General features: G+C 43.6%; 2 protein-coding genes across 3 annotated transcripts in view; one reads left to right on the top strand and one right to left on the bottom strand.

Annotated features, from left to right (window-relative positions):
• Positions 1–2,591, bottom strand: part of LOC148220351 (uncharacterized) — a 37,971-nt gene extending 35,380 nt beyond the window's left edge. Inside the window, exons 1-2 of one of the 2 annotated variants that reach the window (XR_015799063.1) lie at positions 2,453–2,591; positions 879–2,119 (exon numbers count right to left, since the gene is read on the bottom strand). The gene's annotated coding sequence lies outside the window, so the exon portion shown is untranslated. Of the gene's footprint in view, positions 1–878; positions 2,120–2,452 lie in introns of those variants that run through there. The other variant, XR_015799061.1, reaches the window with a different exon arrangement.
• A 7,921-nt stretch (positions 2,592–10,512) lies between these two features.
• On the top strand, positions 10,513–12,020 carry LOC148220350 (uncharacterized). Its single transcript, XM_088155533.1, is given in 2 exon segments — positions 10,513–10,824; positions 10,826–12,020. Coding segments are annotated over 2 exon segments (1,284 nt in total). The 3' UTR covers positions 11,798–12,020.
• The last annotated feature ends 695 nt before the right edge of the window (positions 12,021–12,715 follow it).

Here is a 12,715-nt window from a genome sequence, read left to right as displayed (position 1 = left end):
AAGTAACGGAATTGGCAAAAATTGCAAAAGAACACGGCAGATCAGCACACATTTTCAGAAATTTTTTAGAAGCCTTTTTTGCTGCTTTTGTGATGGTTCCCCATGATCTCAAAAATTTAGCTACTTGCCTTCTGTCGCCAGCCGAATTTATGTTATGGGAAAGGCATTGGAAAAAACAATTAAAAATACTATCTGATAAGTATTCAAAAGATCCCAATTGACAGAATTTTACTGTTGAACAACTCGCTGGTGAAAACCAATTTTCTAAACCCTCAGAAGAAGCTAACTCTATTCTTGAAGAAACACTGCAAGACATTGCTAACGCAGCAAAAACTTCATTCCTCCTTACCCCTGACGACTCTATTCCTAGCTTGCATTTTTCCAATATCAAGCAAGGAATAGACGAGACTTTTATAAAATTTGTAGACAGGCTCAAGGATGCTCTTGAAAAACAAATTGAGAGCACAGAAGCGCAAAAGGAACTTTTAAGAAAACTTGCTTTAAGTAGTGCAAAGGAACAATGCAAAACCATTTTAAGAGCTTTACCTATAGACACCGATCCCACCATCGAGCAGATGGTGGAAAGCTGCACACGCCACATGTCCACTGAAAACACAGTGGCCAAAGCAGTTGCCAAAGGCATTGCTGATGGAGTTTCTGGAGCCTTTGCAGCGATGGTCTCCAAAGACAATGCTCGTTGTTTCTACTGTGGGGAACTTGGACATTTTATAAAAAACTGCCCTAACAAACAACCCACCCAAAACCCCCACAACAACTACCACAAATCCCAAAGGCAACAAAAACAACAACAGCAGCCAAGAAACTTCCAACGCAGCCTGGTTTCAGCTCCAGGTGCAGACAACAAACCAAATCTGCCTTCCACCCAGCCCCAGTGATGACAAGTGAGGAACATCAAACCCCATTGTCCTGGAAAATTCCAGACTACATCAGGCAGACCCAATATATCGATGGGAACCCGCCACCAACTGGTGACTGTTTTGTCTTTAAAGATTACAGATGAAAAATTTTATCGTATCCCTACAGGAAAGTATGGACCACAAGATGGTCCTTGGGACATTTTAATCCTAGGTGACAGTTTCCAAGGTCCACCACAAATTTCTGTTTTACCTGAAATACAAACTGTAGCACCTGGAAAAGAAATCTTTGTCCAATTGAGTTGCATGGACATTCCCTTTTTTCTTCCACAGAAAACACCTATAGCACAAGCCTTCCTGCTTCCAAAAAATCACATGGAATGGATCCCTCTCAACCCTACAATAATGTGGACACAAATTACGGGTCCAAACAAACCCATCCTCGAGTGCAACCTTTTCTGCTACGGAGAAAAAATTCAGAAACCAGAAATGATAGACACTGGTGCTGACGTCACCACCATTGCCTGCTCGGAATGGCCACCACACTGGAAACTTCAACCTGTAGCAGGCATGCTGTCTGGAATTGGGGGAGTTGCCGTTTCCATGAGAAGCAGACGCAACATCGTCATCGAAGGGCCTGAAGGAAAACTGGCAACTGTCACGGTATAGGCTGGCCTGTCCTGGGCAGTTAATCTGACTACTGATTGGATAAGTAGTCTGGCTGAAAAGGCCAACCCCCAAAGAACAGAGATAGGACAGGATTAGAGACAGACAAGGATTTAACCCAATGAGTTCCAGCCCTGGCTGCAGAGAGCTATTTATTGATCAGAGGGCTGGGCAGCCTGACCTGGGAGCCAATCACAGGCGCTTGCCCGGGAACATTGAAAGGGGTATATAAAGCGAGGTCAGAACTGAATAAAGGCTTTTGTCACATAGATCACAGAGTGTGGGTTTTTCTGTCTCGGGTCCCACGCCGTTCGAACTCAACATCTGGTGAGTCCCGATGTGATCTGGCATAGCCATACTGCCGTGAGCGGGGGAGACAGACCGTCCACAGAGATGGGGGACACTGGCCGAGAGCCAGGGCCATCCTAGAGGCAGGGGATACTGGCCGAGAGCCAGGGGAACACTGGCCAGAGTCAGGAATACGTCCGAGAGACGAGAAAGACGCCCAAAAAGAGAGCCGACAGGATTGGACCAAATCCAGAGCGTCCTAGAGACGGAGGAAAACTTCAGCCGAAAAGCTACAAGAAAACAATGGGGAACTTCTTTTGTACAAACACGCATCCACGTATAGAGGTATGGACAGAGTTTTTGGAGGAGTGGGAAATTGAATATGGAAAAGAAATGCTTTTTGATTTAATACTATGGACAAAAGAAAAGGGGGTGGAACCGACTGTAGAAACTGCATTAAATATAGACTATTAGACTAAAACTGGAGAAGAAATACTAAATGCTGCCTTAAAAAATGATAAAAATGCAATTAGAGCTTTAAAGCCTTGGAAAACTATCTTAAAGCTGATAAAAGAGATAAAAGCTGATTTATCCAGCGAAAGCATGGAAGAAAAAGTACTTACTCCATGCAGAGAGACTTGGATGGCTCATAATTCCTCAGTTGCCAGCCCAGAGACTCTAAAAACACCCTAAACTGCCGCGGGAGACATCACAGAACAATCCCAAAATGGTGGTGGCCACATGGCCGGGGGAGGGAGAAAGGAAACACAGCCTCCCTTGTGGGACGTACTCTTGCCCCAAGCTCCGCCCTGGTGGGTCGCGCCTCCCGTTCCGACCACGCCTTGGTGGGCAGCACCTCCAGCTTCTTTCCAGCCTCCGGAGGGCGGGGCCCCGGCCCCAGACCAGCCTCCAGAGGGCGCGGCGCCCCCCCGAGTCACCATGGAATCCCCCCACCGACGCCCCGTCCGAAGCGCGCCGCGATGACGTCACCCCAGGAGCGACACAAGAAAAACCCGGAAGTGCAGCGGATCCGGCAAAAAACAGCGCTGAAGCCCCGAAAACGACTCCAGAACCGAGAATCAGCCCCGATCCTGCTGGAGATACAGCACCCACAGTTTCTCCACACCAGGAGCCGAGCACAGAACAGCTCGAAGAGGTCTCTGCACAGAGACACAGCCAACCTATCGTGGAAAAGAACACGAACTGCACCTCGACAGCCAACCCCCAAACAACAGCTCCAGCCCCGTTAATGCTTAAATCAGATGTCATCTCCTCCAAGGACCCAGTAATGTTCTCGTCAGAGATATAACAAAAGGCGATAGAATGTGGGGATATAGAAACTGCTGTATTAATTTCTGTGCCAGTAAATTCAGGCAGCCAGCAATGGGGGGATGGGACAGTTGAGGCTTTCCCAGTTAGTAATGGAACAACACCTAATCAACATGTACCTTTCAATTGGCAAATCATTTTAGAGCTACGCCAATTAGCTGCTAAGCATGGGTTGGGATCCCCTGCTGTGATAAATAGGCTTAAACTTGTAACTGATAGTGAGTTAACACCCTATGATATGAAGCAAATTGCAAAGTTGCTCTGTACTCCACTACAGTATATGATATTTGAATCGACCTGGAGAATATATGCAGAGGAGCAAGAGTTGCAAAACTCAAGATTATCACAGCAAGATCCATGCTTTGGGGTGGGGGTTGCCCAGTTGTTGGGAGTGCATCCCATAGGAGATCCTCAAATACAAGCATGCTAAAATTCTGTGATATTAAACCAAGCAAAGGAACTGGGGATGAGAGCCCTAAATAAAGTTACAAACATGTCTGAGCCAACCCCAGGATATAGAAACACAAAACAAAGCCCAAGTGAACCATATACACAGTTCATAGAGCGATTGCAAAATACCATAGAAAAGGAAGTAGATAATAATGATGCAAAAAATCTAGTATTGCTACAATTAGGTAGAGATAATGCGAATGAGGACTGCAAAAAACTCATAAATGCAATACCCAAAGAAAATCCATCCTTGGAAAAAATAATTAATGCATGTGCTAAACTTAATACAACATCAACTAACATACAGAGATTAGCTGATTCTATTGCAGCAGCGGTGAGGCTGAGAACAGAAAGCTTCAATCAGAGACAACAAAGCCACCGGAAGGCAAGCTGTCCCAAGAGACCTGCCTTACAGAAGAAGGCTAGAAGACCAGGTAATCTCAAATCATCCTATAATAGAGGTGGGAAAACCAGAACAGTAAAAATTTAAATTGAAAAACTTACTTATACCAACCAGGGTAATGCAACCAGCAATGATCACCTTCAGCAAAGCTCAACAGCTGCTTCATCCACTTTCAACTTGATTTTAGGAAAGCCTGCATATCTTGCAAGTTTCACTAAGTTGATATTTGCTTTGTTAACCTGTTTTCTTACAGTTGCTAAAGGAATATTTTTTTCAAAGTTGCAAATATAGTCTCCAAATTTGAGTGTGTATTAAAGTTCACAGTTGAATGTTTGCTCACTTTATTCATATACATTGCAGTAGCATCATACTCAATCAGCTATCTTAAGAATTAAAATCTTGCTTACTCTAAGTTCTACAAAACAAATTTCTATGGATCAGTTTAGTAAAAAGTGTTTTATTGGCAAATCACAGTTGCAAAATTTCTAGAGTATATACCTCTTGTCGCTTCAGTTTACGTTTGAAATTTATTAAAGGTTTGTTTTAAAATATAATAAAGAATTTTGCCTAGTCTAAAGTGTCAACTCTGGCCATGTTGAGATTTAAACTAAGCAAAAGGAAATGTGTATCATCAAAGCCTTCTCGGTCTATTTCAATTGTGGCTAAATTGGAATTTTACTGACAAGGAGAGAAAATTATAAAATCCAGATATTTCTAATTTAAAGGTGTATGTTTTGCTTCTTGTTTTAAATTCTAAAAACAAAAAGGGGGAGAAAGGATAGAAAATACATATGTTCTTAATGGAAACACTTTCAAGTTATCTAGTGTATTGTTTTTAAAATAAAACAAAGAAAGGAGAGTAAGGAATAAAGGAAGAACATATGTTTTATTTGAAATGGTTTTACCTTAAATGGTTTCTTGTTTTAAAAAAAAAAGTTAATGATTTAGAGCTAAGTGGTTCTTGTTTAATGTTGAATTATAACACTATAGTTATTAAGCATTGAGCCTGTAACATGTCAAGCTGAAAATCATGTTAACAGTTTTCTAAATAGAAACAACACAACTCCAATGATACATCAAGCACATCAATAATTGGGAATACTAAGCTTATAAAATTCAACAACAAAATTTAAATTTAAAGGATTCATGGCAGTAAATATTGCAACTTTTCTAAAAGATACAAGTTAAAACCCAGCCAGCCTGTTAAGCAGGCAAAGTGCCTGAGTGAGAATCCCAGTTTATCTATTAGACCTTAAGAGCTCATGTATCATTGGTGGAGAAAGTAAATGACAGAAATTACACCTACCTCACAGACTTATGGGACACTGAAATAACAGAGTTGTTTGTTTACTAAATGTTTTAATGTTTACAAATTGTTTTATCAAGTTAGAATTTTTCACAGTTCTAAAACTGAAAGTTATATTAAGTTATAATTTCAAAAGAAAAGTTTAAAGTTTTATGGTTATAGAGTTAAGTTATATTTCTATGTTAAACAGTTAAATTGTTAAATGTGAAACCAAAAGTGTTTAATTCACCTGACTGCCCCTGAACAAAAGCCCTGCAGCTTCTGGTATGTGGAACTCATCACTATCCTAAAAACCAAATTTATTAAGCTAGGTAAAACCCCATTCCAATCGAATAGATACTGTTAATGTAATTTTGCATGCAAAAGGGCCCTTGCATGCAAGATTACAGAGAACAAGCTGCACATTTGTGTTTCAAAATTTTTCTTCCAGTTAATAAAAAAGAAACAGGGAATTGTCACAGTATAGGCTGGCCTGTACTGGGCAGTTAATCTGACTACTGATTGGATAAGTAGTCTGGCTGAAAAGGCCAGCCCCCAAAGAACAGAGATAGGACAGGATTAGAGACAGACAAGGATTTAACCCAATGAGTTCCAGCCCTGGCTGCAGAGAGCTATTGATCAGAGGGCTGGGCAGCCTGACCTGGGAGCCAATCACAGGCGCTTGCCCGGGAACATTGAAAGGGGTATATAAAGCGAGGTCAGAACTGAATAAAGGCTTTTGTCACATAAATCACAGAGTGTTGGGTTTTCTGTCTTGGATCCCACGCCGCTTGGACTCAACAGGCAACCATCCGACCATTTGTGGTAAGAGCCCCAATCACCCTATGGGGCAGAGATGCCCTAACCCAATGGGGGGGCTCCTCTCCGAGTTCAAAGTTGGGATTTTTGATGGGGGCCATTGAAGCGCACACTGTCCCGCCCACTCCTTGTCTCACCTGGAAGAGTGATGACCCCCAATGGCAGGCACAGTGGCCCCTTTCAAAGGTCTAACTGCGCGCATTGCAAGCCCTCGTTGAAGAACAGCTTGCAAAAGGCTACACTGTTGAGTCCAACAGCCCATGGAATTCCTCAGTCTTCGTCCTGAAAAAGCCTGGAACAGACAGGTGGAGACTTCTCCATGACCTTCACAAAATCAACAACATCATTAAAGACATGGATCCTCTCCAGCCTGGACTGCCCTCCCCATCGATGCTGTCTCGAGACTGGGCACTTGTGGTCATTGACATCAAAGATTGTTTTTTCAGCATCCCATTGCATCCTCAAGACGCACCACGGTTTGCCTTCTCCATCCCCTCTTTCAACAGAGAAGCTCCTCTTGTGATATGCTATAGGCACTGTTCATTAAAAGTCCTAATAAGATTAAAAGAATGTAACAAGGACTCAAGTGGGAGTGGACTGATTCGGCTCAGTAAGCATCACTTGCGCAAAACACAGCTAACCTCAGCAGTTGCTTAACTGGTTTCAAGAGTTCACTCCTAGGTCAAAGAAGACCGACGAAGAAGATGAAGTGCCTTCCTCCCCAGGACCACCAGAAGACAGAGTACGACCCCCTAGCAACAACACGAGCAAGCGCAGAAGATCACTGACCGCATCAGTCTGGGGAATAAAAAATGGGAGGGGATTTTGTGGAAATGAAACACCAAACTGTATAAAAAGAGGAAGAAGAGACTTTCCGGTGCCAGCTGTTGGTGGAGCGGAGACTCCCTGGCCGCCCAGTGCTGTTTTGCTTACTGCCACTTGCTTTAATAAACTAATTTGGCTTAATTGGCCCTGTCTCTGACCAGTTATTATCGTGTCCTAGGGTGATGTTACGGTGTTTGTATCTCCAATCGTGTGTCCTGATTATGTTTGGTATTATGTCCTGTGCTTCCAGGACTGACTCTGAGAGTGAAGCTTTGTTTTGTCTTGTTATCAGCCGGCTCACCTCCCCCATGGTCTATGTTTAGGAGAGGTTTTAGCTCGGCTTGCTTGCTTGCCTGCTTGCTTGCCTGCTTGCTCGCTTCTGCCTCTTTTTCTTTCCTTCGCTTTGCCCTTGCTTTTTGCTTATTAGTTAGTTCAGCTAGGCAGTCCAACTTTTTCCCTGGACTGTTTTCTCTTCCACCCCATCCCCTCCCTCTCCTGGATACCATCTGAACCTGTTCCGGACGGGGACCTGGGAAACCCCAAGAAACACCGGGAGTCTACACTTTGTCACCTGCAGCAGTCATTCCCCAGCGCCAGAGACTGATAACTGAGCGACCACTCGCCAGAGAGACTGAACTTGTCATCCCTTCAGAACGGTGAAAGAGTTTTTTTGTCAGCTGGTGTTGTCTTTTTCCCTGTGCTGGGGAGTGTCTTGCTTGTTAAATAAACAGGTTTTTTCTCCCACTCTTCTCCGAGGAAATTCTTCCCGAACCCGGTGGGGTCGGGGGGAGGAGTCGTGGGGTTTGCTGTCTGGGGGCTCCTTCTGGAGGTTTTCCCCCAAATTTGCCCAAAACCAGGACATATCGCCAACATATTACACTCTCAAAAGATATCATTGGCTCTTCCTTCCCCAAGAACTCAAAAACTCTCCAACTATCTGCCCATTTGAGAACAATTCCCAGAAGCAGTCATCCATCACTACATGGACAACATCCTAGTTTGTGCATAAGAAAAGACCTACTTAGAAAAAAAAGTCAAAACAACCATTCAAACCATAGAACAAGTAGGATTTGAAATCCGTGAAGACAAATACGGTACACCAGCCCCCGGAAATATCTAGGACTTCTAATCCGAGAAAGGACCATTGTGCCCCAGCAGCTTTCCATCCGAGACGACCCAAAGACTCTAAGAGACCTACACAGCCTGTGTGGATCCATCAACTGGATCTGCCCCCTACTGGGACTCACAACAGAAGACCTCACCCCTCTGTTCAACCTCCTCCGTGGCAACGAGGACCTGGACTCCCCCTGCACACTCATCCCAGAAGCCCAACAACCCATCATCAAAGTTCAGGAAGCTCTGTCTTCATGTCAAGCACACAGATTTGAGCCAAATCTGTCTTTCCAGTTTGTCATTTTAGGAAAGGCCCCTCCCTTCTATGGACTGATTTTTCAATGGGACCCTCAACTCACAGACCCCTTGTTGATCCTTGAATGGATTTTCACAAGCAATCAGCCCACAAAGACAATTACCACGTTTCAGGAAATCATGGCACATTTGATAAACAAGGCCGGAACCCGCCTCCGCTCTCTTTCAGGGTGTGAGTTCACATGCATTTACCTGCCCATGACCACTGGAGATTTGGAAAATCTGCTCCAAACCAATGATAATCTTCAATTTGCTCTAGATAGTTACAGAGGCCAAATTTCTATTCACATACCAAAACACAAACTTTTTAATGGAAATGCAACCTTCAATCTGATCCCAAAATGCGTTCAAAGCATAGCACCTCTCAAAGGTTTAACTGTTTTTACAGATGGCTTGGGTTCCTCTCACAAGTCTGTCATGACTTGGAAAAACCCCAAAACTGACAAATGGGAATCCCATGTCCAAATTGTGGAGGGATCTCCACAAATTGCAGAATTGGCAGCCGTTGTTAGAGCCTTTGAGAAATTCAAAGACAAACCCTTTAACCTGGTCACAGATTCAGCTTAGGTAGCTGGTATAGCTATGAGAGCAGAACATGCTTTCCTCAAGGAAGTCTTCAATCCAAAATTACACCAATTGATTTCTTCATTAATAACCCTCATTTCCCACAGAAAATTACCCTACCATATCATGCATGTTAGGTCACACACTGACCTCACAGGTTTTATTACAAAGGGAAACAAACAGGAAAGTGGAACCACTGGCCCTGCCAGTCGAGACTGCAAACATCCCCAACATTTTTCCTCAAGCAAAGCTGTAACATTCATTTTTCCACCAAAATGTACCTGCCCTCATGAGAATGTTTAAAATTCCGAAAGGCCAAGCAAAAGTCATTGTGGCAACATGCCCAAACTGTCAAAACTACCAAGTGCCCTCTATGGGCACGGGAGTCAATCCCAGAGGCCTGAACACCTGCCAGCTGTGGCAGTCTGATGTCACCCATTTCCCATCTTTTGGAAAGTCTAAGTATGTGCACGTGTCAGTTGACACGTTCTCTGGAGCAGTTTTTACATCGGCTCATGCAGGAGAAAGAGCCACTCACGTTATCAAGCATTTTCTTCTAGCATTTGCCACTCTGGGAGTTCCAAAAAAGATCAAAATTGATAATGGACCCGCCTACATCTCTCACAAATTTCAAGAGTTCCTCGGTGAATGGGGAATTGAACACATTGAGACCATTCCTGGAAATTCCACAGGACAGTCCATCATAGAGAGAACTCATCAGAACATCAAAAGAGTCCTTCACCAGCAGGGGAGAGACACAGAAATTTTATCTCCAGTGGAAAGACTCTGCAAAGCTCTCTAAGTCATCAATTTCCTAAATGGAACTGAGTCAGAACCTGACCCCCCAATACTCCGACACTTTGCAAACTCAACTCAAGCGAAGCTCACTGAAAAACCACCAGTGCTGGTGAAAGACCCTGAAACACATCAGGTCTCTGGACCTTTCCACTTAATTACCTGGGGAAGGGGGTACGCTTGCATCTCCCTGCCATCTGGACCAAGATGGTTCCCAGGAAAAAATAAAACCATACCTAGGCACGGCGAAACCTACTCCAACAGACAACAACAAAAGCTCCCCAGAGTCAAATACAAGACCTCCTCAAAACCAAACCAGCGCTGCTTGGAGAAGAAGATGCCGCTGAACACCTGCACATCAAAGAAAAGATCATCCTGTCACAAGACAGCAGACGAAACAAAAAACTAAGCAGCACTCTGCTGCATCAGGCAAATCATAAGCCAGACATAGCCTGGCCACAAAGTGACCTTTAGTTAGATGTCACTACCTCTACTGAAACACCCTAGTATTAGTCGTCCCCCCCCCCACCATGATTTTACTGTAACCCCTAATCCTGTATTCACTTCCCTACCCTTAGCAAAAAAAAAAAAAAAAAAAAAAAAAAAAAAAGACGGGGGGTAAGGGACAAAGGAAGGAGATGAAGGAGAAAACCCTAACACTCTCTCCCCCCATCATAAAAATAACTGACTTTACTTATATTCCCTATCAGTAGGCCCATCCTTGTCCAAAGACGAAAATTATCTCCGTTGATGCTGTCCTCACTGCTGCCTGGATCCTCTTCACCATGCCACATGCCTTCAGCTGGATCAGTCCACAACGCAAACACAATGTCTGGGTGACTTTAGCAAAGACATTAAAACGAGATAACACGTGCCTGTCTATGGGCAACCTTGATAACCCACTTTCCACATGTTTGGTAGGAATTCCCTTTGTAGCAGATGAATGGCCTGTCTATAACTCAGAGCTCCTCCGCACCATTGGTAAGAGACCAAATCCAGTTGACACTTGGGACCATTGGACAAAAATACTGCCAAATGCCCCCGAGGAACCCCAAGAATTAGATTTGCTGGGGTCCTCCAAAGCAGCATACTGTGTCAAAATTCTACTACAAAAGTCCAAAGCAAAATTGGCCTGGATTGAGTCAAATCCGAAACACATACAGAAAAGACATATCACCCATCAACAAAGCCTACAATTATCCAGATTGGTGCAATTACACCACTCATGCTCTCTCTGAATCCTCTCTCCAACCCAAAACATTACCCAGGGGAATGTTTCTTATCTGTGGTGATCGGGTTTGGGCTGGAATCCCCTCTCGCCTTCAGGGGGGACCCTGTAGCCTTGGCAAGCTTTCTACCTTCACCCCCAACATTACCTTATTACATAATTGGAACAATGAGAGTGAATCAAAACGCGAAAAAAGATCTTACACTGAATTTGATGAAAGTTGTGACCCTAAATTGTACAATTGGAACAAACCCGCAAGAGCTGCTGTCTCCCTGTTCTTTCCATGGGTGGCTGCAGCAAAAGCCCTTGGTGAAATTACTCATTTGGGGTGTTGGCTCAGTAAGCAAGCCAATGTTACATCTGCTGCTTTGAGTGATCTTTTAAAGGATGAAGAAACCACAAGACACGCATCCCTGCAAAACCGAGCTGCAATCAACTTCCTGCTGCTCGCCCATGGACATGGCTGTGAAGACTTTGAGGGGATGTGCTGCTTCAATCTCTCATCACCTTCAACATCCATCCAGGTAAACATCGAGAAACTGAGAGGCCTCGTGAAGGATTTGAAAGTAGAAACCACCCCAGACTGGCTCAACAACCTTTTTGGACAATGGGGACTGAAGGGGTGGGCCGCATCTCTGGTCAAGGGACTTTTATGGATTTTAATCGTAGTTGTTATTGTATTAGTTATGTTTGCATGCTTTGTTCAATGTTTTAAGAAAATTACTGGAAGTGTCTTTTTAGTAAATACAGAGAGAGGAGATGTGGAGGGAGCAGAAAATATTCATAAAGAAGATAGTCTCCCTGCATCCTCAGAACAAGCCCCTTGGAAAACCATAGCTTAGAGACAAGAAAGGGCTTGTGAAATGATGAATACAAAAAGGAATCCAGCTTCCTCCCCTTGGTAGACCCTCTTATCTATCTTCAATATTAGTGGTTCATTCTCTTTTAGTATCCATAGGCCAGCTTTGAATGTAAAATCCCTCAGGGATTGGTTAGAATGTAGAATTCCCTTGGTAATTGGTGCAAACTGTAAAACCCTCAAAAGATATAAAAAGCCCTGTAAAACAATAGCCGTTGGTATATGCTAGATAGAATGCCTTCATAGAATAAACTATGGATTTGTGCCTTTCTGCATATGCTGTTCTCTTTACCCCACTGGTCTGAGAGCTGACCGTGAGTCAAAATTCTATCTGGGCAAGGCTAGGGAACTTGCTCTGTCGCTGAGGGCTGCAGAAGCAGTCTCAGAGATCCCAAACGGACCCCAAAAACCCAGCCAACGACAGTTGGCCAACTTGCCTACAAGCAATTGCTGCTACAGCTATCCTATTAGAAGAAGCTCAAAAGTTAACCTTGCAGGGAAAAATCAGAATACACACACCACATGACATTAAAACAGTCTTAAGTCACAGAGCCCAACAGCGGCTAACGGGTTTCCAAATATTAAAATATGACATTATCCTAATGAACAATGACAATTTAGAATTGAATACCTCCAAAAGTCTAAACCCCGCACAATTCCTATCTGGGGAACCCCTAACTGATTTGGAACATAATTGTATTGAATTAATAAACCTACAAACTAAAATAAGAGAAGATCTAGAAGATACACCTTTGCCATATGGAAGGATTTTGTTCACTGATGGGTCCTCAAGAGTAATAGAGGGGAACAGGGTGTCAGGATACACAATTATAGAAGGGACAGACATGAAAGTTGTAGAAAGGGGAAGTTGCCATCAAACTGGTCAGCTCAGTGTTGTGAA

This window comes from Sturnus vulgaris, chromosome W, assembly GCF_052056855.1.
Source record: "Sturnus vulgaris isolate bStuVul1 chromosome W, bStuVul1.hap1, whole genome shotgun sequence".
NCBI lineage: Eukaryota > Metazoa > Chordata > Aves > Passeriformes > Sturnidae > Sturnus > Sturnus vulgaris.
This window is presented reverse-complemented; position numbering and strand designations above follow the sequence as displayed.